The sequence below is a fragment of the Hemicordylus capensis genome, chromosome 2 (assembly GCF_027244095.1).
Source record: "Hemicordylus capensis ecotype Gifberg chromosome 2, rHemCap1.1.pri, whole genome shotgun sequence".
NCBI lineage: Eukaryota > Metazoa > Chordata > Lepidosauria > Squamata > Cordylidae > Hemicordylus > Hemicordylus capensis.
The window spans coordinates 207,976,377-207,999,667 of NC_069658.1; the positions used below are offsets into that span (position 1 = coordinate 207,976,377).

The 23,291-nt window shown below is 51.6% G+C and overlaps 1 protein-coding gene across 6 annotated transcripts in view; it reads right to left on the reverse strand.

Moving 5' to 3' along the window:
* Positions 1-23,291, reverse strand: part of ABCA7 (ATP binding cassette subfamily A member 7) — a 90,353-nt gene that overhangs the window by 7,734 nt on the left and 59,328 nt on the right. For all 6 annotated transcript variants that reach the window (XM_053304077.1, XM_053304076.1, XM_053304075.1 and 3 more), the window contains 17 exons: positions 22,433-22,465; positions 21,531-21,636; positions 20,453-20,527; positions 19,233-19,402; positions 17,059-17,236; positions 14,635-14,750; positions 13,876-14,020; positions 11,533-11,656; positions 9,807-9,936; positions 9,407-9,527; positions 8,426-8,488; positions 7,234-7,340; positions 6,240-6,381; positions 5,205-5,339; positions 4,995-5,098; positions 3,409-3,501; positions 1,906-2,149 (listed from right to left, as the gene is read on the reverse strand). In XM_053304077.1, coding sequence (XP_053160052.1) covers positions 1,906-2,149; positions 3,409-3,501; positions 4,995-5,098; positions 5,205-5,339; positions 6,240-6,381; positions 7,234-7,340; positions 8,426-8,488; positions 9,407-9,527; positions 9,807-9,936; positions 11,533-11,656; positions 13,876-14,020; positions 14,635-14,750; positions 17,059-17,236; positions 19,233-19,402; positions 20,453-20,527; positions 21,531-21,636; positions 22,433-22,465 — 2,086 coding nt within the window. The remainder of the gene's footprint in view (positions 1-1,905; positions 2,150-3,408; positions 3,502-4,994; positions 5,099-5,204; positions 5,340-6,239; positions 6,382-7,233; positions 7,341-8,425; positions 8,489-9,406; positions 9,528-9,806; positions 9,937-11,532; positions 11,657-13,875; positions 14,021-14,634; positions 14,751-17,058; positions 17,237-19,232; positions 19,403-20,452; positions 20,528-21,530; positions 21,637-22,432; positions 22,466-23,291) is intronic.

The window sequence follows — 23,291 nt, forward strand, 5'->3', positions numbered from 1 at the left end:
CAGCATCAGGGGGAACCCCCACATTCCCTGTAGGAGTAGGCCCTGAGGGAGGGGCCACATAGGGGGCATCTGCACTCACCTCCTCCCCCCCGAGCAAGTCCCGATCTTACCGGGGGGAGCTGTTCATGGCCTTCTGGGTGCTCCGACGCCCCATCCACGGGCTCAGCACCGCCTGCCTCATCATCCTGCACGTCTTCCCCGTCTGATTCCGACAGGCTCTGGGGCGGCCACTCCTGCTGACGTTCCTTTCAGCGTGGCCCCAATACTCGCTGAGGCAGTCCTCCTCCTGCACGCCCAACTGCTAGGGAAAGGAGTTGGGGGGGGGGCGAGGCCAAACATCACAGGCTTACCTTGCTTGCGCTGCCAGGCGAAAGGTCTCTCACCAACGGGGCCTCCTTGTAGGGAAGCCTCCGATTCTGGTGCCGCCACTTGTGTCCTGCTACGGTGGATTGCTGGTGGCATGAATTGCGCCCAGTCTCCTCACCGGTATCTGGCCACCAACGGGGCCTCCTTGTCAGGAAGCCTCCGATTCTGGTGCCGCCACCTGCGTCCTGCTTCGGTGGATTGCTGGTGGCATGGATTGCGCCCAGTCTCCTCACCGGTATCTGGCAACAGAGAGGACCGCTGTGGCCTACAGGCGCCAGCAAGGTCATCTGATACATCCGCCATTTTCCTTACAGGATTTGCGCAGTCCCAAGTTTTTGGCGGGAACAGGCGCTGATGGGCGGATCTCTCCCTAATAGCCAGGAGTCCGAAGGTCTTCTTAGCGGACATCGGCCAAAAGATTGGCAAGAGGTGAGGAGAGGTAACGAATAACAGAAAGGACAGTAGAAGAACAGATATGATTTTTTATTTTTTATTTTTTTATTTTAAAATTACTATTTTTTCTTTTTTCTTTAGTAACTAGAGAGAACTAATAGTAGAAGAATACCAGGTGAAGAATAGATTGGAAATAGTCAAAAACAATAGGAATATAAGCAGAAGAAAAGAAGAGGCCTAGTTAACTAGGCCAAAGCCAGCGAGCTGTAATGCGAGCCTTCTGGAGCAAAGGCAGGAAGTAGAACTGGGGAGATCCGCCCACATGCACTGGGTTAAGGATCTTCAAGTATGACTACTTCCTGCCTTTTGGAGCATGTGGGGGGGATGTAATCCCAAGCTTGGGTGACCTCCTACACCAGCCGAGAAGTTGTGAGAGATGGGGAGGCTTTTATTATTTTTATTTATTTATTTACTTACTTACATTCATATCCCGCTCTTCCTCCCAGGAGCCCAGAGCGGTGGACTACATACTTGAGTTTCTCTTTCACAACAACCCTGTGAAGTAGGTGAGGCTGAGAGAGGAGTGACTGGCCCAGAGTCACCCAGCAAGTAAGTCTCATGGCTGAAGGGGGATTTGAACTCGGGTCTCCCCAGCCCTAGTCCAGCACTCTCACCACTACACCAAGATGGCTCTCACTTATTTCAGCAGGGAGTGTGTTCCAAAGCCTCGGGGCAGCAACGGAGAAGGCCCGTCCCTGAGCAGCCACCAGACGAGCCAGTGGCAACTGCACACGGACCTCTCCAGATGATCTCAATGGGTGGTGTGGTTCATAGCAAAGAAGACGTTCTCTTACATACCCAGGGCCTGAGCTGTTTAGGGCTTTATAGGTTATAACTAAAACCTTGTACTTTGCCCAGAAACTTATCGGCAGCCAGTGTAGATCTTTTAAGATAGGAGTGAGATGGTCTCTCTGAGAAGCAGTTTCCGGAATACGTACAAAGGCAGCCCCACAAAGAGTGCATTGCAGTAGTCAAGTCTGGAGGTGACCAGCAGCAGTACTACTGAATGGTTTTTTAAAATGCTGAACACTGATTAAAAAAAGCAGCCCTGGGAATGCCACCTTGGAAGCAGTCCCCCGCTCTCACCTGGTCGAGGGTGGTTTGGGAGACAGAGTAATCCTCAATGTGGAAGGTGCTCCGATGCGCGGACAGGATGCTGAAGATCTTGGCCAGCGAACAGCCGCGGGATGGAAGTTGGTACTGGAGGGTGGAACGGTGCTTCTCCTTCAGGGTGATGTTGGGGAAGGAGTCCTGGATGAACCGCTCCAGTGGGGACAGGTCAGGGTTGCTCCCAGAGACCCGGAGGACAATGGTGTATCCGTCTCCGAACCTGAGGGAGGCAGCCAGACGGATCGTTTGGGCAGGCAAATAACCAAGCAAGGCGATTTCACGGTCTCTATAATGAGGGTGATCCCACACCAGCTCAATGGATCTCATGACATTCCCCTACTAACTGAGCAAAGAGGCGCCTTTTAAAGTGGTGATTCTCTTATATTTAGCAGGAGGAGAGCAACCGGCCCTATCCGGCCCAGCACAGCATCCCTCCAGTGGCTGTTGTTGGTGTCTATCTTATGTTTCTTTTTAGATTGTGAGCCCTTCGGGGACAGGGAGCCCTCTTATTACTCTATTATGGTTTTCTCTGTGTAAACCGCTTTGAGAACTTTCGTCGAAAAGTGGTAAATACACAGTCGTCATTTGTTATGTCTGTCTTGGTCCTGTCTGAAGAGCCTGATCGTGCATAAACAAGAAGTTAGACAGAGCCTGGATGGATCGGACCAAAGGTCCTAAGAACAGAAGAACAGCCCTGCCGTAAAATAAGCCCAAGGCCTATCTAGTCCAGCATCCTGTGAAATCAACCTCTGGAATTCTCTGCCACAAGGTAACAGCCAACATCCTGGATGACTTTAAGAGGGGTTTAGAGAAATCCACAGAGGAGAGGTCTAGCAATGGCTACTAGTCTGAGGGCTATAGGCCACCTCCAGCCTCAGAGGCAAGAGGTCATAGAAAGAGTCAGAAGGGACCATGGGAGGTCCTCTAGTCCAACCCTCCACTCAGTGCAAGGAGCTGCCATGGCCTCCCTGAGATGTAGCCCATCCAGTGGAGAGCCCTCCACCGCATAAGGCAGACTGTTCCGCTGTCAAACAGCTCTTAGAGTTAGGGGCTTCTTCTTCAGGTCTAGCCTAAATCTATGTCCTTGTTATTTCATTCATGTTGCCCACATAAATGGGCACCCTAACCATATTTATGTTGCCCTATCCTGTTTAGGAACACAGGAAGCTATCTTACACCAAGTCAGACCATTGGTCCGTCTAGCTCGGTTCTGCCTCCAAGGCTTCAGGCGGGCGTCTTTCCCAGCCCCACCCAGAGATGCGGCCAAGGATTGAATCTGCCCCCTTTGGCTGGCATTCCAGTGGCAGCGTACTGTTTGCTTGCATAACATTAAAAAAAATTAAAACCTGGTAAAAAAACACACACACTCTCTTTGGTCTCTGCCATGCCTGGTGGCAATGAGTTCCTCAGGCCAGTAGTAAGTTATCCATACAAAGCACCCCTTTCCATCACCCTCAGGCCAGGGATGCTCAAAGTCACCTGTTCTTGAGGTGCTGCACGCTCCCCAGGCACCGGAAACGTCCGTTCACCATGATGGCCATTTTGGTGCAAAGCGCTTCACATTCTTCCATGCTGCGAAAGAAGGGAGAGAGGGGGGAAATTAACCCGTCACTTTCAGTTCCCCAAACCGTGGTCCTCTTTTGCACCAAAGGCAAGCGGACGTGGCTGTCTGGGCCATGTGGAAGGCCAGTCCCAGAAACACTCCAGCATCTTTGCAGGATGAAACCCCTAGGCCACCCTGCCAGGACTAAGAGGTCAGGCCACAAGCATCCAAACGCCCTTCCGGTTCTCCAAGGCAACAGACAACAGGACGTGCAGGAGAATATCCAGCCGGCCAGGGTGGGAACATAGGAAGCTGCCGTATACTGAGTTAGACCCATGGTCCATCCAGGTCAGGATTGCCTACACAGACTGGCAGCAGCTTCTCCGAGGTTGCAGGCAGGAGTTTCTTTCAGCCCTATCCTGAAGATGCCACCAGGGAGGGAACCTGGAACATTCTTCAGGCAAGCAGGCAGGTGCTCTTCAGGCAAGCAGGCAGGTGCGGCCCCATCCCCTCAGGGGAAGATCTTAGCGTGCTCCCACATGCAGTCTCCCATTCAAATGCAAACCAGGTTGGACCCTGCTTAGCAACGGGGAAAATCCACAAGACCAGATCTCCTCCCACAAGACCTTTTTTATTCCCTGAACTGTTAGTGATCCTTGATTCAGGTTTGAGAGAGGCGCTTTTCCTGGGTGGGAGTGCCTTAAGAACCTAAGACCATAAGAACAGCTCTGCTGGATCAGGCCCGAGGAGGCCCAGCTAGTCCAGCATCCTGTGGCCCACCAGATGCCGCTGGAAGCCACAGTCAGGAGTTGAAAGGGGCATGCCCTCTCTCCTCCTGTTACTCCCCTGCAACTGGTACTCAGGGGCATCCTGCCTTTGAGCTGGAGGTGGCCTGTAGCCCTCCCAATTAGTAGCCGATGAGAGACCTTCTCCTCCATGAAGTGATCCAAACCCCTCTTCAAGCCATCCAGACCACAAGCATCCAAATGCCCTTCCAGTTCCTTCCCTTCCAGCCAATGATAGACCTTCTCCAGCCGATGATAGAGCTTCAGCCGATGATAGACCTTCATCGTAGACCTTCACCTTCATCGTAGACCTTCACCTTCATCGTAGACCTTCATCGATGATAGACCTTCATTCTCCAGCCGATGATAGAGCTTCAGCCGATGATAGACCTTCTCCAGCCGATGATAGACCTTTTTCCTTCCCTTCCAGCCAATGATAGACCTTCTCCTCCACGAAGTGATCCAAACCCCTCTTCAAGCCATCCAGACCACAAGCATCCAAACGCCCTTCCAGTTCTCCAAAGCAACCGACAATGGGACGTGCGGGAGAATATCCAGCCAGGCCCCTGATCCTCGGGGCTGCCCTCTTCTGCCCCTTTCCCAGTTCTGCAATGTCCTTTTCTAGGTGTAGACTGACGTGCCTTTTTGCCCATAGAGCAGAGCATCCAAGGAGAGTGGTCTGGCTGAGTGGGGACCGGGTCGCCGCCCTGCTGTGTCCAGACAGGGTTTCTGCTCACCTGTGGGACGTGAGCACCACGGACCGGCCGTCTTTGATCACGCCGAGGATGCAGTTCCACAGAAAGCGCTTCGCCCGCGGATCCATCCCCGTCGTCGGCTCATCCTGCAAGCAAAACCCAGAGCGTTTCTTAAAATGTAGTTTTGACAAGCGCCCCGCTGCAGGTCATGGGGGTGGCAGGACGAGAAGGCTGCCATCCCATAAAACTGACCAGAAAGACAACTGGCGGGGCTCCGATCAGCGCGATGGCCGTGGACAACTTCCGCTTGTTACCCCCGCTGTACCGGCCGGCCGGCCGGTCTGCATACTGCACCAGGCCAAGGGTCGAAAGTCCCCAACAGACCACCTGATGGGATAAAAGTAGAGGATTTCTTTGACCAACTATTGGACCCAAGGGCACTCTGCACATGCTCAGGGCACCCATGTCCCCAGCCGCATGCAGATGCAAGAGGAAGGGGGGGGGGAATGCCCCTGATATGATTCTAAACCTCTGATTATTGAATGCTGCTCTGGATTCTAATCCTGCCAGATCTGAAGGTCCATCAAGACCTGGTGGGCTACAGTCACAAACAGGTTGATGGATTAGATCGGCTGATGGGCTGATCCTGCAGGGCTCTTCCTTCAGAGGATTTAGCAAAAGCCATTCACCAGGATGGAATACCTGTTGTGTTGTTTTTATGCTTGTATTTTATAGATTTTAAATTTGGTTTGTTTTTTATATATATTTTTAGCTTAATATTTTTATTGTCTTTTTGTTGTATGTTTTAACTTTTGTAAACCGCCTTGGGGTTGTCTTTTAACGAAAGGCGGTATATAAATGCAACAATAAATAAAAATCAAATAAATAAATAAATAAATTCAGTGGAACTTCCACATTCCGCAGCAGTCTATCTCTGAACACCAGTTGCAGGGGGCAATGGCAAGGGAGGGAGATTCCCTTCATCTCCTGTTTGTGGGCTTCCCAGAGGCATCTAGTTGGGCCACTATGGAAGCAGGATGCTAAGCCAGGTGACGTTCTGGTCTTATCCTGAAAATTGATTCTTATATTGCTTTACAACAGTACTCCCTGAAAATAGACTGAAAAGCAAACTGGGTCGTTTGTCTTTTGCACTTGCATGTTGGAGGGCGACAAGAGCGCCCCAGAACATATGCAGGGTGCCCTTTGGTCACGATCCACATGATCCAGACAGCACGGAGGTTCCTAAGGGTTAGGGGGCCCCTCCCACCAAGGAAACGCCCTCCGTACCGTGGGAATCTCATTCTCCGGAATCCCACGCAGACGGCAATAGAACGCCAGATGTTCGCGGCCCGTCAGCAGGTTGTTGATGGCGTCAAACTGGGGACAGTAGCCCAAGTTTTGGTGGACAGCTTGCAGGTCATCAAGCACACTGTGGGGCAGGGAGAGATGGGAAGAAATGGGTCCAGGAGAGAAAATCCCAGGACGGCTAGGTCAGGCAGGAGGAATCCCTGACTGCTGACTGAGGAGGAGAATGTGAGCGGAGAGACATTATTCTCGACGGTAATAGGTTCGGGACAGCCTACACCTTCACATGAAGCATGGTTGGCTTGTGGAACTCATGGCCACAAGACAGCCACTAGCTTGAGTCGCGTTTTTAAAAAATGGATTATACTATGATTTCTTGAGGTGAGGAAGAAAAGAGATCTGTCACTGGGTACAAGCACAGATGGCTCAAACCACCATCTACTTTGACCAGCAGCAGCTCTGGAGGGTTTTGATCGTTCAGGTCTCCCAGGGATTGGACCTTGATCTTCTGCAGGCAACACTGGTGCTCTACTTCTGAGCAAGAGACACTTCCGGTGGACACAGGACGCTGCTGCCTACTGAGTCATACCCTTAGTCCATCTAGAACAGTACTCTGATAGGCAGCAGCTCCCCCGGATTTCAAAGAGAGGCTTGGAACAGGAGAAGCTGCCAGGGACGGAACTTGGTGTCTTCTAAAGGCAAAGCAGGGTCTCCACCACTGAGCAATAAATGTTCTTGGAGTACATGAAAAGCTGCTGTCTACTGAGTCAGGCCCTTGGTCTATCCAGCTCAGGACTGTCTACTCTGACTGGCAACAGCTCTCCGAAATGTCGGACAGAGACGTTTCCCCCTGCAGCTCTGCCTGCAGGTGCTGCCAGGGATGGAATCTGGGCCCTCCTGCATGGGGTCTCTGGCCTTGAGTGACGCTTCAGAGGGGGGGCCCTGTGTGCCTGCGGAAGAAATCCACGCCACTGACCTGTACCCTTTCAGAAAGGCCTTCCCTGAGGTCACCTCCGCGTCTCCAGTCAGCATTTTGAAAGTCGTCGTCTTCCCGGCACCGTTCACCCCCAGGAGGCCAAAGCACTTGCAGGAGAAAGCGGGTGGGGGGGCGCACAAGCAAAACAGCAAAATGAGCCCCCACCTGCTTGCCTCCTGCTCCCAAAGCCCAGACGCCACGGGGATGGGCTCCTCTGGAGTCTGGTATGGAGCAGCCCCTCTGCCCGTAGCCTTATTCATCTGCCTTCCTTTTGTGCACAACCATCTAACTGCAATGGCTGCACCTTCTCCCTCCATTCAGCCTCGTCCCGATCACCTCCCCTCCCCTCCCCTCCCCTCCCCTCCGCGGTCTCCCTTGCGTAGTTTTCCAGTTTGCAACCCCCTCGGGGCAGGGACTTCCCTCCTCACCCACTGCCATGCGCCATGCGCGGCACAAGAATAATAATAATATACGAGTGTCAACCAGAATGGCAAATTGGAGAGACGAGAGGATCTCCACCCCTTTCTGGTGTCAATTGATAAAATGCAGCCCTTTCATGATTGCCGATACACAAAAGCAACCATGAAATCAAGAGTGCTCGTGCACACTGCTGAAAAGTGGTACAACAATAAACTTCACAGACCCCTGCAGACCTTCCCAGCAAGAATGCTTTTTTGCAGAGTTTCATCAATGTGCACATGCAAATAATTGATAAGGAGCCATTTTTAAATTCCACAGCGGATGGGACCTGCCCCCAGGCGACATGGACTGGGGTTTGGGAGCACAGATAGGAGTTATTCCCACTCTCTGAAAACCTGAGCACTCAGGGCTCCTCCCAGAGTTCAAGAGAGCACTTCTCCACACAACTCGCTTGTGGAACTCACTACCACAAGGTATGGCAATCTTAAAAGGCTCTAAAAGGGGGATTTGACACATTCACGGAAGAGAAGAGGCCTATCGGCTGCTGTTAGCCAAGACACCCAAATGGAACCTCCACGTAGAGGGGAGGTCTACCTCTCAGTACCACACATTAAGGACAAAGAGCAAGGGAGGCCCGTTGACTTTGTGCCCCAATTCTGAGCTGCCTGGAAGCATCATGTACAGCCACTTGGAGCAAGGCTCAGCTGGACGGGATGAGCCCACAGCCTCATGCAACAGGACGGATCTCAGCAAAGCAGGCCCCGTGCCGTACCTCTCCTGGAGGGATCCCCACACAGAGCCGGTCCACTGCTGGCTTTTTGCTCATCCGGTACACCTGTTGGCAGAATAGGCCAACCAGTCAGCGACACCAATAATCACATTTATCCCACAATGGAGCATTTCCAGAATAAAGCCCTCCTGGCCCTACAGAAAATGGCCATCACTGGGGTGAGCTCACACTTGTTTTGGGCTATAGCTTAGGAACATAGAAAGCTGCCGTATACTGAGTCAGACCCTTGGTTCATCTGTCTCAGGACTGTCTACCCAGACTGGCATCATCTTCTCCGAGGTGGCAGGCAGGAGTCTCTCTCAGCCTTATCTTAGAGATGCTGCCAGGGAGGGAACTTGGAACCTTCTGCATGCAAGTGGGACAGTGCTCTTTCCAGAGCGGCCCCATCCCCTAAGAGGGATATCTTAACAGTGCTCAAATCACAAGTAGTCTCCCATTCAAATGCAAACCAGGGTGGACCCTGCTTAGCAAAGGGGACAGTTCATGCTTGCCACCCCAAGACCAGCTCTCCTCCCACAGGTCAGGGGGAGAGCATCTGCTTTGCACTCAGAAGGTCCCAGGTTCAATCCCTGGCAACATCTCCAGGTAGGGCTAGGCAAGACCCCACTCTGCTGCCAGTCAGAGAGCAGGAGAGCTTTTGCCAGTCAGTGCAGACAATGCTGAGCTAGATAGACCAAGGGCTCTGACCCAGCAGGCAGCCACCGATAAACAGTGATCTGATATGACCTGAGGTCCCATTGTGTGTAGGAGTTGTTCTTGCTTTGGACTAAATGGCTACGTGGATATAGGCCAGGAGGGTTGCCTTTCCACCCCCAGGGGAGCACTTTCCCACACAATGGCTGATCTGCGGAACTCGCTGCCACAAGAAGTGGCAAGATGTGTGTGTCCTGAACTTCCAGGACACATCCTCTGGCCAGGTATTTTTTTTTTAATCACAGCCACCAACTCAAGCAGCCTCCTCACCTTGGTCAGGTCCTGCAGCACCAAGATGTCACCCCGCTTCTTTCCACTCCCAATTCTCTTCCTTTCTTTGACCACATCCTCGTCTTCCTCCCCTAATGGGGGCAGTTTGACAGCAAAGGGCCTGGAGGGGTGGGGGGGTAGAGGAACCCAGCATCGAAATTTGTATTCCAGCATCAAAAAAAGCAGGAAACAAACGCGATAAACAAACTCCACTTTGTAAGCTCCTAGGGGCAGGGAGCTGCCTCGTTTGTTACTCGGTTAAAAACCACAGACGGGGCCGTAAGGACCACCACAGTTGCCATCACAACCCAGTGGCCAGAAAAAACAGCCTTAAGGGTCCCGATCTCAGCACCCCTGCCCACTTAACGTTTCTGGCAGCCGCGCAGCGTGCATTTCTCACCGGAGATGGATGAAAAATTTGTACTGCACCAAGAGGGTGAAGAGGAAGAAGACGGCCCCCTCCACGGCCATGGCAAAAATGTTCTTCCCGGCCAGCTCCCAGCTGAGCGGAGAGACGAAGCGTCTGTCGCCTGTGGGCGGAGAGAAGGACGGTGAACGGAGGGCGCCCACTGCTGGCGCGAGGGAGGCAGAACGGCAAATATTTCCCGTAACCTGGACATGCCCGTGTCTGCAGGACAGGATAACAGGGTCCCTTCTAAAGCTCGGCTCCTTCATTAGGTTATTTATTATCCCTCCTACATTCCCCCTGGAAGGCGGCCTAGAGGGTTTTCTGTGTTCCGTCCTCACAACGCCCCTGTGAGGTAGGCCTGAGAGAAGAGTGAGTGGCCGGAGGTCACCTGGTGAGCTTCGTGGTCAAGTGGGGATTGGGACCTGGGTGTCTCAGGGCCCGGCCCGGCTGCTAGCAGGGGCCTTGCTTGGCATTCAGAAGGTTCCCGGGTCAATTCCTGGACAGCATCAGCAAGCAGGGCTGGGGGGAACCCATGTCTGAGATCCTGGAGGGCTGCTGCCGGTCAGTGCAGACAGTCCTAAGCTAGATGGACCAAGGGCCTGACTCAGTAGGCAGCAGCTTCCTATGGACCTATTTTGCCGGTTGCTCTATGCCAATTCCTCGCTAGGGAAAGGACTCTCACTTAAACCCGCTGCTCAGTTCATTTGTGATGCTGCAGGAAACGGGAACCGTTTCTCAACACGATGCCACAATCCGATGCTTATTTCTTTGAAAAAGCAGCCTAATACTCATCAAAAGTGTGCGCCTGTGTTTTTAAGCTCTTGAGGTTTGGTGGTGGTTTTCTTTTCATACTAAGCTGCCTTGAGAGAGGCCGTATATCAATGGAAGGGCTTTGACTGCAGAAAACCAAGGGTTCCATTCTCCATCGTCTTCAGACAGGGGGGTGAGAAAGACCCCAAGACCGTGGAGAGCTGCTGCCAGCCAGAGCACACAATTTAGAGTGGCTGGAACCCAAGGGATGACTGAGGAGAAGGCCGCTTCCCACGTTACTGTGCTCTAGGGTACATGCCAACGACGACACCGGATCTCTGATGGCAAGCTTACAGGAGGGGGCCGTCGCTCCGCAGAAGATCATCTGCTTGGCATGCAGAAAACCTCCCGGTTTAATCTCTGGCGGCATTCTCCAGGCAGGGCTGGCAGAGGCTCCTGCCTGGAACCTCAGAGAGCCGCTGCCAGTCAGTGTAGACGATCCTGAACTAGATGGACCAAGGGTCTGACTCAGCAGGAGGCCACTTCCCAAGTACCTTCAGATGCCAAAATGGGAGCTAAGAACATGAGAACAGCCCTGCTGGAGGCCCATCTAGTCCAGCATCCTGTTTCGCACAGTGGCCACCAGATGCTTCTGAGAAGCCCACAGGCAGGAGTTGAAAGGGGCCTGCCCTCCCTCCTGCTGTGACTCCCCTGCAACTGGGACTCAGAGGCATCCTGCCTTGGAGGCTGGAGGTGGCCTACAGCCCTCCGACTAGTAGCCATTGATAGACCTCTCCTCCATGGAGTGATCCAAACCCCTCTTCAAGCCAGCCAGGTGGTTGGCTGCCACCACATCTTGTGGCCTCCACCATCAGCCAGCCCCGAAGATGCCCTACAAGTCTGGACCCGCAGCCAACAAGCCAGGAACTGGGACTGCCTCCCACGTGCACCCCTTTAGGACACTCACCAAACCTCTCGAACGCATCTGCCATGGCTTGGTTTTTGACCATGTCAATCAGCCCCCGGCCGAGGCAAAAGTGGGGGAAGACAAGGAAGACCTTCTTCAGGATGACGTTGATGTCGTTCAGGTTCTGCGTCAGGAAAACAACAAAACCCCAAAGTAAACACGGGCTGTCAGCTCGCTTTCCATTTGGAGCATCATCTGAACCCCTAAAGCCCTGGGAGCCAGATATCCCACAGAGGGTGCCCCCCCCGACCAACCCAAGTCAGCTGATGCCAAGAACCAGTCCCTGCCCACCAAGCTGTATCAACGTCCTGACTCGCTCATCAGTCTGAGTGACTTGTCTCTGGTTTCTAGGTCATAGGAACATAGCATAGGAACATAGGAAACTGCCATATACTGAGTCAGACCCTTGGTCTATCTAGCTCAGTATTGTCTTCACAGACTGGCAGCGGCTTCTCCAAGGTTGCAGGCAGGAATCTCTCTCAGCCCTATCTTGGAGATGCTGCCAGGGAGGGAACTTGGAACCTTCTGCTCTTCCCAGAGTGGCTCCATCCCCTGAGGGGAATCTCTTCCAGTGCTCACACTTCTAGTCTCCCATTCAAATGCAAACCAGGGTGGACCCTGCTTAGCTAAGGGGACCAGTCAGGCTTGCGACCACAAGACTAGCTCCCCTCTCGGGATGGGGCCATGGTGCTCAGTGGCAGAGCATCTGCTTTGCATGCAGAAGGTCCCCGGTTCCATCCCTGGCAGCATCTCCAGGTAGGGCTGGGAGAAACCTGGGAGAAACCTGCCTGAAACCTGGGAGAGCCGCTGCCAGTCAGTGCAGGAAGTGCTGGGCTAGATGGACCAAGGGCTTGACTCAGTCTAAGGCTAATTCTAAGTCTAAGGCCTATGCTCCTATGGTGCAAGGGCACGGTCTCGTCTCCTGTCCTTTGATCATTTTATTTTATTTATTTATTTTATTTAACACTTTTATAATATACACATTTAACACATCTGGAGAGGTTTGCCTGCAGTTGCCGCCAACTCGTTTGGCGGCTACTTGGGCACGGGCCTTCTCCGTTGCTGCCCCCGGACTTTGGAATGGGCTCCCTGCAGAAATCAGAGCCTCCCCATCTCTGGCAACTTTTTAAAAGACACGGAAGACACATTTATTCACCCAGGCTTTTAATTAGATTCATGGTTTAACTTTTTAATGCTGGTTTTAAATGATTTCAGTGTCAACGCTTTTAATGTTTAAATGATTTTAAGTGTTTAATGGATTTAGTTTTGATTTCAACTTGATAGCGAAATTCAGGCTGATAACCTGGAATTTCAGTATCAAACTGTAAACTGATTTTAATTGCTTTCATTTGCTGTAAGCCACCCTGAGCCATTTTTGTAGAGGCGGTATATAGATCAAATCAAATAAAATAAATAATAAATACGCCGCCCACTACCGAAGTCTCCAGGTGGTTTACAACTTGGAGAAGTCAGACCTGACCTCAGTCACTCATGTTTTGGTTACATCCAAGTTGGACTACTGCAAGGTGCTCTACGTGGGGCTGCCCTTGAAGACAGTTCAACATATATATATGGGTATAGGACAGTATTCCTGGTAGAATGGTTTCCCAGGTGTTCTAGAAATCTCTGCTGAAACACTGCACTGACTTCAGTTTTATTTATTTATTTATTTATTTGATTTATATACCGCCCTTCCAAAATGGCTCAGGGCGGTTTACAATTAAAACAAGCCACTAAAACAATGAAAAGCTAAAACAAATTAAAAACAATATAACAATTAACAATTAAAAAACATTTTTAAACAGCAATTAAACAGTTACAGTAATTAAAAGCCCCAAAATCGGGTTAGAATTGAAAAACCCTGGAAAGTTTTCCCACTGTGGGGTCTGACTTCAGTTTTCCCACTGTCCCCCTTGGTTGGCACCAGGTGGAGAAGGCCCGGATCCACAGTAATCAGAGTTTGCTGCCCAAATTTTGGAACCTGGCATGGCGGCCCAAAGCCTGACCCCTCCAGAGGCGGAACGTGGACTCTCCGCTCGAGAGATGAGTGCCAGCGTGGTGTAGTGGTGAGAGTGCTGGACTAGGACTGGGGAGACCCGAGTTCAAATCCCCCTTCAGCCAGGAGACCTGCTGGGTGACTTTGGGCCAGTCCCTTCTCTCTCAGCCTAACCTACTTCACAGGGTTGTTGTGAGGAGCTCTGGGCTCCTTGGAGGAAGAGCGGGATATAAAATGTAAAAATAAATAATAAATAAATTTCCCGGGGCCCAGGTCCAGTTTTGGCCCCCTCTCTCCTCTTCCCCCCCCCGCACCCCAGCAGCCCAGAGGGGGGTGCCTCTTCCCACCTTGTCAGAGAAGAGCTCAAGAACGAAGGTGGCCACGCTGCCATTGATCCCGATGAAAAGATTGACGCACGTCAGTGCCACGTAGGCTGTGCTGGGGACGCTGAAGAGGAAGGAGGCTGGGTACATCAAGGGCGTGATGGACCAGCTGCCGGCAGGAGAAAGGAGAAGAGAAAGAAGAGAAGCCATCAGGAAGAGCCAGCCACTCCCCATCCTAGAGCAATGGCATAGAGGCCAGTGGGACGTGGAGTAACAGACCAATTCACACAACCCCTCCGAGGTTCTTGGGGGATTCCATCAACTGTTGGCACCTTCCTAATATCTATTATACCAGGAGACATCTCATGTTGAATTGGGGCGCTCTTTCTTTCTAAATCAAGATGAGTAGCTTCTGTGATTTAATTCACGGATTAACTTCTAGTCTCCCATTCATATGCAACCAGGGCAGACCCTACTTAGCTAAGGGGACCAGTCATGCTTGCTACCACAAGACCAGCTCTCCTCTCCTTTGCTGAGGTTTTGTGTCCCTGAAATATTTACAAGGCATGAATAAGTTAACATAGCTCCGTGGCAGAGAATCCTCCTTGAATGCAGAAGGCCCCAAGTTCAATCCCAGGTAGGGATGGGTAATACCCATCCAGAACCCAGGATTGCTGCTGCCAGTCAGAGTAGACTATATGGAGCTAGATGGACCAAGGGTCTGACTCAGTAGACGGCAGCTTCCCCAAGACTTCCCCAAGGCACATCACGCAGCAGCCTTACCCGTAAAGGAGCAGCAGCAGAACAAGAGATGGGAGGTTGGCCGGAGAGACGTACGATTTCTGTTGGAAGCAGAGAAAGATCAACACCACCAGAACAGCCGGGACGAGGTAGTTGCACTGCCAAGAGAAGCAAGGGTGTGAGATGTGGAACAAAGCACATCCCATGGAGGAGGAGGAGGAGTGGCGATAGTAACTTTATTTCGGTACACGACTCGGAACAAGAAACAAAAAAGCAGCAGAAACAACAACAGTATACATGTCTAATATAACTTAAAATTAACATGAAATCAAAATATCCAACAGTCCTAGGAACATAGGAAGCTGCCATATACTGAGTCAGACCCTTGGTCCATCTAGCTCAGTACTGTGGACTGGCAGCGGCTTCTCCCAAGGTTGCAGGCAGGAGTCTCTCTCAGCCCGATCTTGGAGATGTTGCCAGGGAGGGAGCTTGTAACCTAGATGCTCTTCCCAGAGGGGCCACCATCCCTTAAGGGGAATATCTTCCAGTGCTCACACTTCTAGTCTCCCATTCATATGCAACCAGGGCAGACCCTGCTTAGCTAAGGGGACAAGTCATGCTTGCTACCACCAGACCAGCTCTCCTCTCCAAAGTAGCTGCCGTATACGGAGTCAGACCCTTGGTCCATCTAGCTCAGTATTGTCTACCCAGACTGGCAGCGGCCTCTCCAAGGTTGCAGGCAGGAATCTCTCTCAGCCCTATCTTGGAGATGCTGCCAGCGAGAGAACCTGGAACCGTCTGCAGGCAAGCAGACAGGCGCTCTTCCCAGAGTGGCCCCATCCCTTAAGGCAGGGGTTGGCAAACACCCCTCCAGCTGTGGCTGAACTCCAACTCCCATCATCCCCAGCCACAATAAATAGTGGCTGGGGCTTATGGGAGTTGTAGTTGAACAACAACTGGAGGGCCCACCCATCCGGGGATACCTTACAGTGCTCACACATGCAGTCTCCCACTGAAATGCAAACCAAGGCGAACCCTGCTCTACAAAGAGGACAATTCATGCGTGCTACCCCCAGACCAGAAGCCACCTAATGGGGCAGCGGGGAAATGACTTGATTATCAAGCCAGAGGTTGCTGGTTCGAATCCCCACTGGAATGTTTCCCAGACTATGGGAAACACCTATACGGGGCAGCAGCGATATAGGAAGATGCTGAAAGGCATCATCTCATACTGCACAGGAGGAGGCCATGGCAAACCCCTCCTGTATTCTACCAAGGACAACCCCAGGGCTCTGTGGGCGCCAGGAGTCAACACCGACTCAAGGGAACACTTTACCTTTACCATCAGAGACCAGCTCCCCTCTCCATAATGTTCAAGTGAATTACTCTGATCAGCTCATCAGCATCATCCAACTTAAACCTCTCTTGTCTCATCTTACAAACTGGAGCACAACATTTCACAACTTTTAGTATACATGTCCAGTCTTCGGAGCAGAAAGGCACAAAGCGGCATAAGCCGCTTCGGAACATCCAGGATACAGAACTAGAACTCGAGAGATAAGCAGCCCTGCGCTTTCTCGGCAAAAGGGACGGTCCAGAAGAACATGCTCAGGAGCTTAGATAGCACCAGAACCACCAGGGCTGATGCTCTCAGGAAAAGGCGTTTCCCTCTCTCTCCCAGGCCTCCAGGGGAACCTGGTCTAGGCCAGGATGGTTTGGAATTTCTCCCTGGAACCCTGGCATTCCAAATCATCTTCCATTTTCCAAAGCAGGGGAGAAATGCATTCATATTAGGTTCTTTTCTTTCGCTGATCACTTTTTGCTGATTAATTTTACATCAGAATAAAAGGATGTCCCCGCGGTTCCATTTCTCCATTCCCGGATTATTAGAGTGCCATTTCCCAAAGCTTCCTTTTCATTCATAGCTTTCTCCCACTCCATATTAAACAACGTGCACAGGCACAGGGGTGAAACACTACAAGACAGCAATCTGAATCTGATCGTATGGTAGAGCACAGCAAAATCCTTGTGGTGTGACCTTTTATGCACACTCCCATGTGTCATTAAAACACCATGCTTAAAGAATCCCAAAGTAACCATTAATTGCCAAGTTAATTTGTTTGCAGGGGCTTACGGATGCACACAAGTGCAGTAAGCATGAAGGAACTGAGCACCAAGCACTGTCTGTGAAGAGTTGGTCACCAGCATAGTGTAGTGCTTAGAGTGTTGGACTAGGAGCGGGAAGACCCGAGTTCGAATCCCGGTCTGCTTTGCACAAAGAAGGTCCCAGATCCAGGGACCTCCTAGGCCTGGGAAAGACCCCTGCCTGTGTGAAGGAGGATGCTGGACTAGATGGGCCTTCTTGGGCCTGATCCAGCAGGGCTTTTCCTATGTCCTTAAATCTTGGAGAGCTGCTGCCAGTCAGTGTCAACAATGCTCTCAGTGGAGAGCCCCGTCCCGGCTCACCATATCCCAGGAGAAGTTGCCAAGCCAGTAGACTCCAGGATTCATGCCGCTGACAATCTGCAGGTGCTTGGCTTTGCTGACGCGCTCCTCGATGAGGAAGAGGACGAAGCTGGCGGGGACGAAGGACATGGCGAACATCACACAGATGGAGACCAGCACATCCACCGAGGTGGCCATCCTGTCCAGGAGCAGCGGGAAGAGGGGGAGGGAGAGGGAGAGGGAGGGAGGGAGGGAGGGAGGGAGGAAGAGGGGGAGAGAGAGAGGGGGAGGGAGAGAGAGGGGGAGGGGGAGGGAGAGAGAGGGGGAGGGAGAGGGAGGGAGGGAGAGGGAGAGAGAGGGAGGGAGAGAGGGGGGAGGGAGAGAGATAGGGAGAGAGAGAGGGAGGGAGAGAGAGGGAGGGAGAGAGATAGGGAGAGAGGGAGGGGGAGAGAGGGAGGGAGGGGGAGAGAGGGGGGAGGGAAGAGGGGGGAGGGGAGGGGGAGAGGGGGAGGGAGGGAGAGAGAGGGGGGAGGGAGAGAGAGGGGGAGGGAGGGAGAGAGAGGGGGGAGGGAGGGGAGAGAGAGGGAGGGGGAGAGAGAGGGAGGGGAGAGAGAGGGAGGGAGGGGGAGGGGGAGGGAGGGAGAGAGGGGGGAGGGAGGGAGAGAGGGAGAGAGAGGGGAGGGAGAGGGGGAGGGAGGAAGAGAGAGGGGGGAGGGAGAGAGAGGGGAGGGAGGGAGAGAGAGAGGGAGGGGGAGAGAGAGGGAGGGGGGGAGAGAGGGAGGGAGGGGGAGGGGGAGGGAGGGAGAGAGGGGGAGGGAGGGAGAGAGAGGGGGAGGGAGGGAGGGAGAGGGGGAGGGAGAGAGAGGGGGAGGGAGGGAGAGAGAGAGGGAGGGGGAGAGAGAGGGAGGGAGGGGGAGGGGGAGGGAGGGAGAGAGGGGGGAGGGAGGGAGGGAGAGGGGGGAGGGAGAGAGAGGGGAGGGAGGGAGAGAGAGGGGGGAGGGAGAGAGAGGGAGGGAGAGAGAGGGAGGGGGAGAGAGAGGGAGGGAGGGGGAGGGGGAGGGAGGGAGGGAGGGGGGAGGGAGGGAGAGAGGGAGAGAGAGGGGGAGGGAGAGGGGGGAGGGAGGAAGAGAGAGGGGGAGGGAAGGAGAGAGAGCGCGCAATGAGCACCAGGGCAGGCGTGCAGCCCAGATCTGACCCACTTCTCCGTGCAAACACTGGGGCTAAGCAAGGGCAGGTTCCTGGCTGTCGTGTCCGGGACCCGGGGGGGAGGTGGCTGCCAGCCCAAGCGGGTCAGAGGCAGACGTCAAGACCCAGGGAAGCAACCAGGGACTGGAAGTGATGACTGGGTCGGACTCAGGCTGAGAAGCCGGCCCCGAGGCTTGATAGGAGCTGGTGGGCAGGGACTGGCCCCGTGGAGGTCAGCGGACCGGATGCTCCGGGAGCTGGTCCTGCAACCCCGGTGGCAGCCTTGAGGGCTGGAATTATTGCAATGGAAAAGCGCCCCGGAGGCACCCGGGAGAAGACACCAAAGCGTGACTCTTGAGATCCCTCGTTTGGGAGACAGTCCCCCCCCCCCGCCCCCAGGAATTGCACACACCCCCACCCACCCAGCTTTGGAGCTCTGGCCAGGGAGACGCCTGTCAAGAAATGAGGGGGAGGTCTTCCCCCTTGGTTCAGGCACGCCTCCTACCCTACACACTCACCCATGCACATTCATACAGCAACTGTTTCCGAGTGGCTAGTTTTTCTCCTGATCAAGAATCCTCCTGCTAGTTGGGCCAAGAGGCACCTTTCCAAACGGGGAAGAACAATGACCCCTCAGCCCGGCCCGGCATGCCTCCTGGGGGCCTCCCTTGTGCCTCTTTTTAGAAAGCAGTTCAATATAAGCAAGTGTCAAGTGATGCCCATCGGGGCAAAAAGCCCCAACTTCACGGGACAAATGCCAATTACTGGCGCATTTATCTCCCTGCCCGCAGCCACAGCCCACCTCACTGCCCCCTTCTTTCTCTCTCTGAGGCTGGGCCAGTTCTAGGATCCCTCGAGTGGTTTCTCCCCCACCCTTCAACACCGACCATCCATTAGAACATCCGGGAAGATTCTGTGACATCACAGCAGCCCAGCCAATGCTGGGGAGGGCTCAGCTTGGAAGACCACCCTCTCCCCATCCTCTTCCACCTGTTCCAGGCGCCACTCACAGGGCTGCCTCCGAGAGCTGTTCTTTGGTCAGGTTGAGTGGGTGGTTGAAAGCGGTTATGCCGTAGTGAGAGCGGTTGCTGCCGGCAGGCAGGCTGGCCCGGAGGAGTCCGTTGTTCATCACGTTGACAAAGGACACCATGGCGTGCCAGCCCTTGTTGTTAAACCAGACCTGGTAAGTAAAACAAAAAAACACAGTCATGTCCTAGCAAGGAATTCAGAGATAGATTGCTCCTGGGCATGGAGGTTCTACCTACAATAATTAAGAGGAGCCCTGTTGAAGCAGACCAAAGGTCTCTCTGGCCCAGCATCCTGTTTCCAGCCACAGACAGCCAAGTTCCCACACACACACCATGATGAATGTGCTGCCTTCTTGCTTGTCCCCAACAGCTAGACCACCTCTAGACATGGAGGTTCCATCCAGTTACTGTGGCAAGCAGCTGCCGAGGGACCTGTCATGAAAGAGTCTAGTCCTTCACCCCACCAATTAAGGTAACGCAGCCAGTAGCCCTTAGCTCATCTTGTGGCAGTGAGTTCCACAAGTCAAGCAGACCTGGCACAATTTTCTCTATCCAAACTCTGCTGCCCAGAAACTTGCTTAAGTGACTCATATTATGAGAACTTGCTCAAGTTCTCATATTATGGGAGATGAGATAAATATATATCTCTCTCTCTCTCTATCTGTCTCATCTATTCATTTTCTCCCATCACATATTACTTCATTAACCTCTCTCACATCCCCCGCTTAGCCGTCTTTTCCCCCACTCTAAACATGTGCTAACTGAGCAAAGAGACACCTTTTAAAGTGGTGGTTCTCTTCTATTTAGCGGGGGGAGAGCAACTGGCCGTATCCAGCCCCAGCACAGCATCCCTCCAGTGGCTGTTGCAGGCATCTGCCTTTATGTTTATTTTAGATAGTGCACCCTTTGGGGACAGGGGACCATTTTATTTAAGTATTATTTGTTTTTTCTTTGAAAACCGCTTTGTGAACTTTGGGTGAAGAGCGGTATATAAATATTCGTAGCAGTAGTAGTCGTGTTCACCTTGCTTTTCCTCCAAAAAAAGTGCTCCAACCTGGTCGCATTTGGGTTGCCCTCTTCTGCACCTCTCCCAGTTCAGCAATCTCCTTTTCGAGAAAAGGGGACCAGATCTGTCCATAGGATTGACTTCTGCAAAGCGGCCACTGAAGTCTCAGTCCTAGCAGTTCTAAGAGTCAACACACCTTCACGTTCCGACGCGTCTCCAGTCCATCGATAAAATCTGTGAGGTTGCTCAGCAGTCTGTCCAGAGAACTCCCCTGTGGACCAACACATTCGAAAGTGAGACGGGGTTTTCCCACCACCTTCGGCTTGGGAGAAGCGGGGCCAGACAAGATGGTCCGAGAGGCCGAGGCCGACGAGAAGCATGAGCAAGGCACATATGCTCTTCCTTTGAAACGTTTGCGCGAAGGAGGTGAGCGAACAAATAAAGAGGCAACAAGCGGAATGCAATTCAACTGCTCGTTCCCTGTTATTGGCTGAGAATGTACCTGAAACACAGCAGCTGCATTGGCAAAGAGAGAGGAGAATAGCTATGGAATGTTTTAGTGCAGACACTATGAGGAAAGTTTGTAGGGGCAGTTGGCTGGAGGAAAATCTCACACACTTTATACTGAAGATGGGCAGTTTGCCACAGCTTTCTGTTCCTCCCCATCTTATTCCCATTGGTTAAACATTTGAAAGCACTTGAAAACCCACCTCTTCACCCAAGCTTTTTTAGCTCTTTAAAATTTTAAGGTTTTAATTTGTGAGTGATTTTTAAATTGTTGAATTGTTTTAAGTTTTTGTATATATTTTAACTTGTTTTATGCTATTGGTAACTACCCAAAAAAAGTTTGACAAAAGTTTGGCGCATTGTACAAATTCAATTAATTAATTAATTAATTAATTTAACACTTCCCAAAGTGTTAATTTTATTTTATGTTATTGATTTAATAAATTTATTTATTTAAATTAATTAATTGATTAATTAATATAATTTAATTAATTAAAAACTTTCCAAAAAAGCCATCTCAATGCATGATGTAGGTATGACGACAGTGAGATCCTTTGAAGTGGTGTTTGACCAACACTCAGAAACCCACATATGAATCACTAACACAACAAACAAAAAGTACTAGGAGTTTTTGGAACTCTCTTGTATCCCTCAGCACGGAAACAAATATCCATTCCTGGTGCTAGGTGAGATCCTGAGTTTCTATAGTGTGGAGATGGCTAGGCTAGATGGTTCCCCATAACAGCCATCCCCAAACCAGGCCTCACCTTGATGACATTGAGGAAGCTGTGGATTTCTGTCACAGTGGTGGATACTTCCTCAGGTGATGGCAGGGCCTGTGAACTATGGGCACCCAGTGAAAATCCACCATACCTTGGGGGAAAGGAGGGAGAAGCAAGTTGAAGTCAGTAGAGAGCATGCCCTCTCAGTGGGGCAGAGAAGAATTGGGAGCTGAGGTTCTTGGGCTGGGACAGTTATTGGGGTAGAAAGTGAATCTTCTTCCCATATACCCCCCTTAGCAGGGAATGCCTCTTCTTCAAGGGAATGCCTCTTCCAAGGCAACATCTGCAGTGAAACACATGCACAGAAGGAACACACCAACTTAGAAGGGGCATTCTCTAACCCCAGAGGTCTGTTCCAAAATGACCCAGAACCCAGGCCTGTGTATCGGATATGTCTGATATCAGAATGATATCGGTAATATCAGATATAAACAGAAATAATTCCAATCCAATATTTAGAGGTCTATATTAGATCAGAATTATCTGCCCAGATCCCGAAATATCAGGAAAACATGGTTGGGAGTTGGAAGACAAAGTATCTCCAGGTTGGCTCCTGATGAGGTATTTAAGCACTGCACCCACTGAATCGGGAGGTGGGGGCCGAAGGAAGCCCCCCAGCAACATCCACCGAGGCTGTGTCTCCAAGCCAAAGTCTCTCTAAGCCAGAGTTGGTTGTACATCAGATTTGGGTTGGAAAATCCAACTCCGAATCCGGTATTTGGAAGGGGTCTACAGACCCGAAGCCAACTTTGACCTGGTCGGATTGGGTTCCATCAGATCCGATCCCGATATTTTGGTCGGTGCACAGGCCTACCAGAAAGCAGCCAAACATTTTCCCAACCCACCCACCCAGGAAAGTTTGGGTTTCTAAAAAACAAGCTGCTCACCGCTGTTCGTTAACCCATTTCTTGGTTTGTAACCTAAAAGAAAAAGAAGATCACGATGGAGAAGGGAGGGTGCCGAAATAGAGTCCATGGCAAGTGAAGGATGGTGTGTACATGGGTGAGTTCATACAGCGCCCACACCAAAGAATCATTTGTGCAGCATCGTTATCAGGCCCATCACCCAAGCAAAGAACTCTTAGTGGATAAATTGCATGAGCTTCCATCCTTCATTCAGTTCCATCCATTATTTATTTGTTTGTTTTATTTGTTAGATTTTTAGACCGCCCTTACAGAATAGCTCAGGGCGGTTCACAAATATCATAAATAAATTAAAATCACTCAATGAACGGGAATGAAAATTTTAAAATACAATAAAACAGCTAAATAAATAAATAAATAAATAAATAAGCAATTCAAAACCTTATAAAAACCCAATACATTAAGAACCCTTTAAAACAATTTTAAAACCCTGGAAGGCCAGGCCAAATAGGTAGGTCTTTAGGGCTCTCCTAAATGCCAATAAAGGATTCAAATTACGGATTTCTGCAGGGAGCGCATTCCACAATCTCAGAACGGCTACAGAGAAGGCCTGCCTCTGGGTCGCTGCCAGACGATCCGGTGGCAACTGGAGCCAGACCTCCTCAGATGATCTTAGTGTGCGGAGGGGATCAGACCGAGGAATGCGCTTTCTAAGGTAACCTGGACCTAAGCCGTTCAGGGCTTTAAAGGTAATAACCAGCACTTTGTATTTTGCCCGGAAACGTATCAGCAGCCAGTGCAGCTGTTTCAAAACAGGCATAATATGAATTCATAATATGGTCTCTCCGAGTTGCCCCAGAGACCAGCCTGGCTGCTGCATTTT